At 39.1% G+C, this 12,561-nt stretch overlaps 1 protein-coding gene across 1 annotated transcript; it reads left to right on the top strand.

Annotated features, from left to right (window-relative positions):
* Positions 1 to 4,737: 4,737 nt before the first annotated feature.
* Positions 4,738 to 10,428, top strand: LOC118392871 (cysteine dioxygenase type 1-like). The gene is made up of 5 exons (XM_035784857.2): positions 4,738 to 4,979; positions 6,723 to 6,800; positions 7,373 to 7,536; positions 7,858 to 8,027; positions 9,518 to 10,428. The coding sequence occupies exons 1-5, from the start codon at positions 4,810 to 4,812 to the stop codon at positions 9,545 to 9,547; spliced, it is 612 nt and encodes a 203-aa protein (XP_035640750.1). The 5' UTR covers positions 4,738 to 4,809; the 3' UTR covers positions 9,548 to 10,428.
* Positions 10,429 to 12,561: the final 2,133 nt, after the last annotated feature.

Raw genomic sequence — 12,561 nt, 5'->3', positions numbered from 1 at the left:
AGTAACCTTCTGTCTTATGAAACCTTACTAAACGTAGCATATCATACTAGCAAAGACATTATAGTAAGAAGATAGGCTAAAACTACTTCTCGAATAGAAATCCCTGATCACACTTGTTAGTGATGTCATGGCAACGTTAGCTAGCTAAGCTCATGCCTAGAAAGACTTCATCGATATCAGTTTGTCTCTGTAGATGGTTTGTCCTCTGACAAATCAACTGTAAATTTCGGTCTTCCTCAAGGCTCCGTTTTGGTACCAATATTGTTTTCACCATGTATTTTACCTCTTGGTGATGTCATTCGGAAACATAATGTTAACTTTCACTGCAATACGGACGACACACAGCTGTAAATTTAGATGAAACATGGTGAAGCCCCAAAATTGCCCTCCCTGTGTTTCAGACATAAGGAAGTGAATGGCGGCAAATTTTCTAAATCTCAGACAAAACAGAGATGATAGTTCTAGGTCCCAAGAAACAAAAAGATCTTCTGTTGAATATGACAATTAATCTTGAGTAGTCCTACAGTCGTCTCAAATAAAACTGTGAAGGACCTCGGCTTTACTCTGGACCCTGATCTCTCTTTTGATAAACATATCAAGACTGTTTCAAGGACAACTTTTTTCCATCTACGTAACATTGCAAAAATCTGAAACTTTCTGTCCAGAAATTATGCAGAAAAACGAATCCATGCTTTTGTCACTTCTAGGTTAGACTACTGCAATGCTCTACTTTCCGGCTACCCGGATAAAGCACTAAATAAACTTTAGTTAGTGCTAAACACGGCTGCTAGAATCTTGACTAGAACCAAAAATTAGATCATATTACACACTGGCTTCCTGTTGGCTAGGGCTGATTTCAAGGTTTTACTGCTAACCTACAAAGCATTACATGGGCTTGCTCCTACCTATCTTTCCGATTTGGTCCTGCCGTACATACCTACACGTGCGCTACGGTCACAAGATGCAGGCCTCCTTACTATCCCTAGAATTTCTAAGCAAACAGCTGGAGGCAGGGCTTTCCCCTATAGAGCTACATTTTTATGGAATGATCTGCCTACCCATGTGAGATACGCAGACTTGGTCTCGACCTTTAAGTCTTTATTGAATACTCATCTCTTTAGTCGGTCCTATGATTGAGTGTAGTCTGGCCCAGGAGTGTGAAGGTGAACGGAAAGGCACTGGAGCAACAAACCGTCCTTGCTGTCTCTGTCTGAAGGTTCCCCTCTCTCCACTGGGATTCTCTGCCTCAAACCCTATTACAGGGGCTGAGTCACTGGCTTACTGGTGCTCTTCCATGCCGTCCCTAGGAGGGGTGCATCACTTGAGTGGGTGGAGTCACTGACGTGATCTTTCTGTCCAGGTTGGCACCCCCCTTGGGTTCGTGCTGTTGGGGAGATCTTTGTGGGCTATCCTCGGCCTTGTCTCAGGATGGTAAATTGGTGGTTGAAGATATCCCTCTAGTGGTGTGTGGGCTGTGCTTTGGCAAACTGATTGGGGTTATATCCTACCTGTTTGGCCCTGTCCTGGGGTATCGTCGGATGGGGCCACAGTGTCTCCCGATACCTCCTATCTCAGCCTCCAGTATTTAAGCTGCAATAGTTTATGTGTCAGGGGGCTAGGGTCAATCTGTTATATCTGGATTATTTCTCCTGTCTTATCTGGTGTCCTGTGTGAATTTAAGTATGCTCTCTCTAATTTCCTTTCTTTCTCTCTGAGAACCTGATCCCTAGGACCATGCCTTGGGACTACCTGGCATGATGACTCCTTGCTGTCCCCAGTCCACCTGGTCGTGCTGCTGCTCCAGTTTCAACTGTTCTGCCTGCGGCTATGGAACCCTGACCTGTTCACCGGATGTGCTACATTGTCCCAGACTTTCTGTTTTCAACTCTCTAGAGACAGCAAGAGCGGTAGAGATACTCTGAATGATCGGCTATGAAAAGCCAACTGACATTTACTTCTGAGGTGCTGACCTGTTGCGCCCTCTGCACTCTCTACAACCACTTGTTATTATTTGACCCTACTGGTCGTCTATGAACATTTGAACATCTTGGCCATGTTCTGTTATAATCTCCACCTGGCACAGCCAGGAGAGGAGTGGCCACCCCTTATAGCCTGGATCCCCTCTAGGTTTCTTCCTAGGTTCCGGCCTTTCTAGGTAGTTTTTCCTAGCCGCCACCGTGCTTCTACACCTACATTGCTTGCTGTTTGGGGTTTTCGGCTGGGTTTCTGTACAGTACTTTGTGACACCAGCTGATGTAAGAAGGGCTTTATAAATACATTTGATTGATTAATCGGGTGTAACGGTCGAACTGCGCATGTGCAGGCAGTCAAATCAAAGGCGCTCCTTCGATATAAAGTTGTTTTTGACGAAAATGAAAATATGTCAGTTTGTCACCTTCACGAGATTGAAGTAATAACATGTTCAGCTACTTAAGACATTGGCTCAAATCTAGGTTGTGCCTTTAAATTTCGAGAAAATTAACAACTAAGGAAGAATTTTTCACTTCTCGCGTTCTTCTCAAACCCCAAATCCCAGCCTGGTCTGTTTCGCAAACGTTACCAGAAGGCTCGCGATATCAGTCCTCTGGGTCTAGAAACTCTTCCGAGACTAATTTGAGTGTCATATACATACATTTACTATGTTACGTCTAGTATTTGAGGCCATGCTAATCCATAACATGTAATGGTGTCACCATTTCCCATTTGGTCCAATCGTTTAATTGAGTAAAGTAGTGAAATAGCCATGTGGGAGAATGACATCCCCATTACGCCCATTTACCTGATCAATTGGAAACGGCAATCTTCTGAGTAGTCTACTTCCACACTTCTCTCCTCGCGCCATAATTTTCCATTTTGGACATTACGTTCCACCTGGGTTAAGGCCCTAGGTGGCGCAAGAGTCCAATGATTTTGATAAAACGACAATGAACATAAGTTGCATTGGAACGCAACATCTTGTATGTCCAGTGTGTAGAAATTAAATTGGTCATGATGTCTGGCCACAACTGCTCATCACGAAATTCAATCTTGATATTTACGATATATAGTTTTTTTTTACCTTACAAACATAAAAATGATAGGAAGAAGTTATTAGTTCCATATATTTTGACGAAGATATATCCTCTTTAGACCTAAATGTTGCTATCTATGAGATCATGTGTAAATGCCAGTTTATAGTGTACATCACATCACCATGGATACAGGCCTGATACCCTTATATTTGGCAGCATGTCAAGGAAGACAATCGTCCCACTTCCTTTCCATAAATTGGGAACAAATTACACCCTGACTGACTAATGTATAGGTTTGTGGTGGGAAATTGCATCCATAAACATGGTTTAACTTCACGTGGTGTCTTGACTTTAGCGCACAGGATTTGAGGACTACGTGTTACTTTTTGAATGATCCTGTGAAGATGTGCAGGAAGTATAGCAGCGGGTGATAAAACGATATAGCCTAATGTAACAGTAGTCTGTACCCTCGCCATACCCGGGCTCGAACCAGGGACCCTCTGCACACATCAACAATTGACACCCACGAAGCATCGTTACCCATCGCTCCACAAAAACCGCGTCCTTTCGGTCTTTTTGGTTACACTAGGGTAGTAAATAAAGACACACGTTAACAAAAAGCTAAAATATCATATGACCCTATATATTCTACAACAGGAATAATGCCCCTGCCTATTAAATTATATCAATTAAAACTCTTTCTCTGAATGACGGATATTGAACCCAGGTCACCGAGTGCTGCAACTGTGCAAGACGCGAGCTAAGCATTGGCAATAGCTCTGCTAAGTAACGTTTCAGACACGTTAGTCATCGATCGCCTGTGCATGGTTCAATTCCAGTTACCACACCATCACGTTTCACGTAACCCCATTTGACATCCTACTCTGATAAACTGACAATATAGGAAAAGGTACCAATGGGACTGAGTGGTCTACAATGCGCCACAAGATTGTGTTAGCCCGCTAAGCTATAGCTTAGACATTTGCTTGGGGGAGCTAACGCAACTCTTCAGGACCCAGGCAGGGTTACTCATCAGTGTGGTTCACCTCCCAACAGCCATAATATTGCATTTAAATGACTGGATGTGAGCTCAAAATGGGCAGTTGTTGCTCTCACAGATGATGTATGAAAAGCTTGAGTGGTTCTAGACAAAACAATTGCCTATGATCAGATATAAATAGGCATATTCTCCTTATTTAACAAACAATGCTAACAAAACTAAATGAACATTTGTATTACAAAGTGATTACATTATTTATGAAAACATGTAATTATGCTTTAAATTCAACTCTTAATTGAATTATCTCACAAGTGATATCATGTTTTGTTGTTACTAAAACTCTGCTCTCTCTTCTCTCGCTCTCCATTGTTGACTCAATTCCTGAGACCCGACCCATTAAAAGGTTCAAAGGGGGTTATTGTAGATTGTCAAAGCAAAAATCATCCTGGAAAGGAAGAGGTTTTGTTAATTATCAACTGCAGCCCAAATTAGGATTGGTCCAAGTAACGTTACTTGATGTGGGGGTAAATAATTAAGAATATTATAAAACCTCAACCTTAAATTGATCTTATAAATAAAATCCCTGCTATTATTTACAATTGAGGACACGTCCTTTATGGGAAATAGTTATGTTATTCCCATAAAGCTTGTTCATATTTGAACTCATAATAAGTTAACCCTTTTTCATAAATGGTACAGTCCAACAAATATTGGCCCCATAAAGAAGAGGGAAGCTATAAAACTAGGCTACTTCGTTAGTTGGAAAGTGAGTTTTCAAGAACCATTACGCACTTAACCATGGAGAAAACCGAAGTGATGACACCAAAAAGTCTCGATGACCTGATCAAATTGCTGCATAAACTCTTTGAAAGTGACAAAATCAATGTGGAGGAGGTGCAACAAATAATGGAGGCATATGACAGCAATCCACAGGAGTGGAAGAAATTTGCAATGTTTGACCCGACCAGGTAAACAATATTTGAATTATGTTTTTTTCTATTTTTAAATTTTTATTATTACTATTATACCTACTATATTGGTGTTGTTGAGAAGACCTGTTTTTAACGTAACGAAGTAGCCTAGTTTTATATTGTCCCTCTTCTTTTTGGGGCCAACTTTTGTTGGACTGTACCATTTATGAAAAAGGGTGAACTTGTTATCAGTTCAAATATGAACAAGCTTTATGGGAATAGCATCACTATTTCCCACAAAGGTGGCTATATGGTGTAAACTTTAACATGAAAGGTGTAGCATGAGTGATTAGCAGGCAACATTAAATGTAGATCTCTAGGTGTGTGTGTGTGTGTGTGTGTGTGTGTGTGTGTGTGTGTGTGTGTGTGTAATATATATATATATATCACACAATTTAGAACAACTACATTTAGACCAGTGGTGGCTGCTGAGGGAAGGACTGCTCATAATAATGGCTGAAACGGAAGAATGGAATGTCATCAAACACACGGAAACAATATGCTTGATGTATTTAATACCATTCCACCGATTCTGCTCCAGCCATTACCACGAGCCAGTCCTCCTGTGATTTAGACCTCAGGATATATATATATATATATATATATATATATATATGCTTCAGAGGATTCGATGGCAGTGGGATGTCTCTCATATTTGCAATTATTCACTGTGTTAATAATATTATATTGTTAATATAGCCTACATTTTGAATCTAACTGCATTACACATTTGAACAGATTGTATTAAACATCTGCTATGTAAAATAGTCTGAGCAATATATTCAATATTTATAAAATATAGCCTAGCATGCCTGCGCTAACTTTTAAATCTTAAAAAAAAAGTTACAACATTAAGATGTTGACAACAGAATGAGACTTTCAAAGTGAGTTTCATTGTTGGCTTCAATAAAAAGAAAATGCCATATCCACAGTTTTTCCCGACATGCGGCATCAACTTAGAAATGTTTTGATTCTTGTGGGGGTAAATGGAGGATGGAAACCCGTCCGCATATCAGAATTAGAGACAGATCTCCACTGGTTGCTTTGAGGACGTGCTGTGCGTTTGTGTTATGATCACACACTGGACCTTGCAGATGCTACAAAATCACTGATTTTTCTATGCACCCAAAAACGTGACTGCTGTAATTTAAGCAGAGACATGATCTGGGCCATAGTAGGTTGTTTGAAAGGATCTCTATATCATCAGATATTAACAGTACTCCTACTACGTTTATTTAGGTCAATCACTAACAAACGGGCTCTATCAATAGCCTGAATCACTGTGTGGTGAATTTGGGAACTACGGAAATTGGTGGGTAAAAACGTTTCAGTTAGTTTTGAGCTAAAACATAATTTAAAAGTTTTCTGAATGAGTCACACCACTAAGAACAAAATCCATTGCAATCCATCTGTCCAAACCCTTTTCCTCTGGTCTTTATTCTGGCATTAGTGTAAGTATTTATGCCAGATAATTTGCATGTACGGTATTGGTGTAGTTGCAAATCACTTTGTGGCTATACCATAAGATTCATTGTCCTACATTTCAGTGTAGCTATAACAAAGGCATCGGATGTCCTACCTTCTAAAAGGATCAGTTGACGTACACCCCACAATGTTGGACACGTGCTGACTAACGTAATAGTAAACATAAGCAAAAATGATATTAATGCTGCCAATAATTGAATGGGTAAACTCTATTTTTGTTCTAACCTGCACCTCTGTGTTGTGGGTGTGTTCCAGGTACACAAGGAACCTGGTGGATGAAGGGAACGGAAAGTTCAACCTCATTTTACTCTGTTGGGGAGAGGGTCAGGGCAGGTTAGACATTTTTGCAAACAATGTTGGAAGTTATTTGATCTGATCCATTGAAAGCCCTCATACTTATTCTGGTGCTATTTCTATAAGAGTGTATATCGTCAGTTTCAAATAGTATTGGCAGAACCAGTGTAATTACAATGTGTTATGTGACTTGTCAGGTAAAACATCAGTATGTTGTTCTACTGAAATGAAAAAACATGCTCCAGAGTCCAAGGTTCTTGTTAAAGTCAACGTTATGTATGTTTTACAAAGATAAATACATTTGGGTAATAATTTGCCCCTTTGAAACAGTCAGATATTGACAATTGGTCACCTTACATTGCTTGAGGCAGAGAGAAAGGTACATAATTGCAGATTGTAGCTAATGTAGTTTGAGAGGTGAAGTTATACTGTAGGTCAGTAGACCACATGATATATAACATTTAACACAAGGCAGAAAATGTGTCCTTAAACAGGACTATTTTAGAACCAATGAACCTGTACAGACACATAACCATAGGTACTAAGGCTGAGCCCCATGTAACACTGTTCTGGAACATTCTAAGAGTGTCTGTTTTTTTCACCACCTGCAGCAGTATCCATGACCACACAGACTCTCACTGTTTCATGAAGATGCTGCAAGGCGAACTGAAGGAGACGTTGTTTGAATGGCCCAAGAACAAAACACAGGATGTTGGTGACATGGTTCAGAAATCTCAGAGAATTCTGAAAGAAAACCAGTGTGCCTACATCAATGGTAAGATTCAAGGCAGTTTAGTATTTCCTCAACATTGTGTGTCAGACAACATAAGGAGACATTTATTTATATTATTTACACACATAATATGCATGTATATCTTTATAAACATCCTCCAAGTGAATATCTTTACTTTCAAGTATTTGATTATCTGAACTAGTTGTACATGTTACATATTATACAAATTCTTAATGGATACTGTATGTCTCGTATGTGTTGTGTTCTATTTAATTACCGTTAGCGGAACAAACAGCTGTGTGATATTTAAATGTTTTACCTTCCGTTGCCTAATCATAGATGTGTGGTGTGTGTTGGTTTTAGATTCCCTTGGGTTGCACAGAGTAGAGAACGACAGTCACACCGAAGGTTCGGTCAGTTTGCACCTGTACAGTCCCCCCTTCGACACCTGCCAGACTTTTGACGAGCGCACAGGACACAAGAACACTGTCAAGATGACGTTCTGGAGCAAATTTGGAAAGAGGACTCAATCTGTAAGCATTCTTTCTTAAATTAAGCAACGTTCTTACCCAAGCTCATTATAGCCATCATATCATTATCTAAACATTGGTTTATTTAAGTGTTAATAGATATTACTTCCAATCACTGAAGTTTTACACCTTTCGTTTACCTAAGAGCATAAGTTTATCACTCAAGCCAGTGGAGATTGATACAAGTTGTGAATGTATTGGTGAAAGGGCAGGTTGGCATGTATTGTCATGAATCTTGCCCTGAAGGCAGCTATGCATAGTGGTCAATAGCTGATGCTGCCACAGTCATAAAATATGATTTTAAACCTAACCCTTACCTTAACCCTAAACTTAACCACACGGCTAACCCTAATACCTAACCTTAAATTAAGACCAAAAAGCTAATTTTGGTTTTTACATGAATTTTTACAATATAGCCACTTGACTTTGCAGCTGGTTCATCTAGTGGGAATCGCTCAGTTCTGCCTCCAGCTCAAGATTCATGACAATAAATGTGGTGAAAGGTGGTTGACATGGTTCAAACGGCTTGCTGTTGAAAGTCCACAGAGTAGGTCTACCATCAGACATTATGTTTCATTTGAACTTAATTGAAACAATGGGACGTTCGTTATTGTCCCTTGAATCACTCACGGATATCTTTGAACAAATAGTGAAATTTACTGGCAGCTTATCTTAACAGTTCATTTTAGAACACAAACATGCTTTGGAAGCTGTAAACTTGGTGTCTGGACCTTCATTAACTATCAGCATTGTTGTAAAGTTGGCTATTGTTTAACTTGACTGAGTGTGCTAAAAGTTCATGATTGGTGACCTCTAAGGAGGACAACCCTGGTCTGTGAGCTCTTTACATTCTGTATAGAGTACCTGTCATGTTGCCTGATCACACATCCTTACTCTTAGGCTACTTTAACTTTTCCTTCCAAATTGTTTACAGATGTTTAATTACACAGGAAGTCTGCAAGTCATTTCCACCCCAATACAATCAGCAATTCAGTGAAGCCCTTAGTATTTTAAAATACATTTACTATATATTTTTTTAAGCGTGTAAGCTTCCATTTTATGTTTTGTTTTTAATTCAATGAATCTGTTCCCACAGGCTGATAGATGTGTACCTGGGAGACTGTGTTCCACACAGCTATAGCTTTTCATCTATTGAGCATGTGGAAGCCTGCATGTAATGTTCAGACAGGCTGGCTGCTTTGTCAACAGCAGGGAGCTTATCTAAAATCCGCAAATTGCTAAAGTTTATCTTGACCAAGGCACTTCTGGCCTGCATATTACAACACCGCTAGTATGTTGGATAAGATAAGAGTATGGACCTCAACACTGCTCCTCTCAATGATTTGTTTTTGTGTTTGAGTGATCTGAAGTTTCTCATATGGCCAATACAGGTTTTGAATATTAATGGTGCATTCCTCTCATACTTCTGTTGTGGTCCGTATCATCATGCTTCCTGCTTTTTCCTAACTTACTGCACATTTTATATTTTACAGGAAATGACAGTCTCACAAGAAAACAACTGAGGCGCAGAGGAAAACAATTGAGTTTGGGATGATAGTGTTGTCAAATAGAGTCAACATGAAGCTGCAAATAAGTAAAATTCATACCTAGATAGATAGATATATATATATATATAGGGGATCTTAATTTGAGCCAGTTTGCTACAGAATGAAAATGATTCTGCAGTAACATGAAATGTGACCTATGTACTGACACTTTTGTACTCTTACGGCATATGGTTGAAGTGTATTATGTATGAGTTTTACACTTTTATTGATTTTTACAAAAAATTGTCTTAATTAACACTTGTCAAAATGGTGATGTAACATTATTTTTTTTTGTGCAGTTAAATTAGTGGCAATTTACATTAGGAAAATGGAAAGCTTTATATGGGGCAGCAGGGTAGCCTAGTGGTTAGTGTTGGACTGGTAATTTAATTTTACCTTTATTTAACCAGGCAAGTCAGTTAAGAACATATTCTTATTTTCAATGACGGCCTAGGAACAGTGGGTTAACTGCCTGTTCAGGGGCAGAACGACAGATTTGTACCTTGTCAGCTCGGGGGTTTGAACTCGCAACCTTCCGGTTACTAGTCCAACGCTCTAACCACTAGGCTACGCTGCCGTGTTTTGCTTTTTGGGATGAGAAGGGGTGTTAATTGGCATTAGCTATTTCAGTGTCACTCTTGAATGTGTTTCATTGTTTTAACCTCTGTATGAGGAGACTTTCTGGACTTGTGGGTCGCGGTTGGATTATAATAAAAACAATGTTCAGAAGAACAAGGCACTCACTTTTTCCTCAGGATTTTGCATGTTTTAAATGTAGATAAAATGAATAATACAGTATAATATATTGTGAATGATAAGCCTTGCTTTGACTGACCATTAAATATTTTAAATCATGAGATACTGTTGTGTGTTTTTAATCAACATATTAGTATACTCTCACACGAACAATGTTTTTGACAGTACTTTCTGATATAAACCCTGCTTACTGTCCATACAGTCACATCCATAATTATTGGCACCCTTGATAAAGATAAGCAAAAAAGACTGTAGAAAATACAAATACAGTCCTGAGCTATATTGTTTGCTCAGAAAGAGATTTTGTTTAAGTAATACGTTTTTTATCTCAAAGGTAGGTGTCAAAATGATTGGCACACCTAAAGATTCTCCAAAATAAAATCAAACACAAGTGAATCTGCATCTTGACATTCTACATTTTTAAGTTAAACTCAGTTTAAGGTGTTCTGCCCTTTTGGTATTATGCCCTTCATTAGATTATAAAAATGAGGTAATATTCCTCTGTCAACCTCCACTGTGGGAAAAGGCAAAGAATTCACAAACAAAAAGATACAAATGGTTGCTGACTTTCAAAAATCAGAAAATGGTACATAAAAATAGCACAAAAAACCCATACGCTACCATTCAAAAGTTTGGGGTCACTCATGTTTTTGAACGAAAAGCTAATTTCTTGTCCATTAAAATAACATAAAATTAGTCAGAAATACAGTAGACATTGTAAATAACTATTGTAGCTGGAAACGGCAGATTTCTTATGGAATATCTACATAGACTTACAGAGGCCCATTATCAGCAACAATCACTCCTGTGGTCCAATGACACGTTGTGTTAGCTATTTCTGATCAATTTTACTGTCAACAGTAACCGCAGCTAGGGGCGCAACTTTGGTGGGGGGGGGGTCTTATTTTTTTTTAGTCAGATAAACACTCCAAACAGCCTAACCTAATTGGAGGCATCCACATGGTCCTAAAGCACACCATTGCCTTGTTTTGTGTCACATTCCAATGATAAAACGGGGGGGTGTATTTTCAGAATGTGGAGCGGATCCCTCCGGTCCCGAGTGAAAGTTGTGCCCCTCACCACAGCTTAAGAGTCAAACAAGTTATTGCAAAAAGGGTCCATGCAGATAGTTAAATAGTTAACCAATAGCTATCCAGACTAACTATTTAGCAGTCTTATGGCTTGTGGGTAGAAGCTGTTCAGGGCAGAGAGAACAGTCTATGACTTGGGTGGCTGAAGTCTTATGTCTCGAGACAATTCTAACTAGCGTGGTATCTACTAGCACGAGACGTAAAAATGGTATCCACGAGTTTATCTGATTCTGGGGAAGTACATAAAGGGCCTCATTGCCAAAATCCTGAAGTATCCCTTTAAAGTCTATGGCATCATAAACAACCAAGTACCAGGACATTTTATCCGGATGCCTCTGCCAGGAGGCTGAAACATGGCCGCAAGTGGATCTTCCAGCAAGACAATAACACCAAGCGACCATCAAAATCTACAAAGAAATGCTTAATTGACCACAAAATCAACCTATTGCAATGGCCATCTCAGTCTCTGGAGCTGAACTCCATTGAAAAGCTGTGGTTTTAATTGAAGAGAGCAGTCCATATGTGCAGGCGGAAGGATATTAAGGATCTGGAAAGATTCTGTGTGGAGGAATGGTCTATAATCACTCCCAATGTGTTCTCCAATCTTATAAAACATTTTGGAAAAAGGCTCAGCGCCGTTATCCTCGAAAGGGGAAGGAGTATTGAAAACAGGGATTCCAATAATTTTTAAACCTAACTTTTAGAAAAAAAAATATATATATAATTTGTTAAACAAAATATATTTCTCTGAGGAATTCTATTAGTTTAAAATCATCCAATTTAGCAATTATTTTGAGCATATAATATAGCTCAGTATTTATCAGGGGTGCCAATAATTTGGGATGACACTGTACACTGATATACCATACATGTAGAGCACATTTGTTCTTCAAACAATCTTGTGTGAATGTGTTTAAATTTAAATTTTCCCCAGTATTGAATGTGGCAAAGTTGTATCCTAGTAGGCCTACATGCTACACCAGTAAAAACTATTTTTGATATGAGACCATATTTAGTAAGGTCAATTCATGAGGCGATTGTAACTGAGATAAGAGGACTTTTGGTAGTTACAGTCTTGTCCCATTGCTGCAACTCCTGTACAAACTCGGGAGAGGCGAAGGTTGCAACACAACCTGGGATTGA

The sequence above is a fragment of the Oncorhynchus keta genome, chromosome 14 (assembly GCF_023373465.1).
Source record: "Oncorhynchus keta strain PuntledgeMale-10-30-2019 chromosome 14, Oket_V2, whole genome shotgun sequence".
Classification (NCBI taxonomy): domain Eukaryota; kingdom Metazoa; phylum Chordata; class Actinopteri; order Salmoniformes; family Salmonidae; genus Oncorhynchus; species Oncorhynchus keta.
This window is presented reverse-complemented; position numbering and strand designations above follow the sequence as displayed.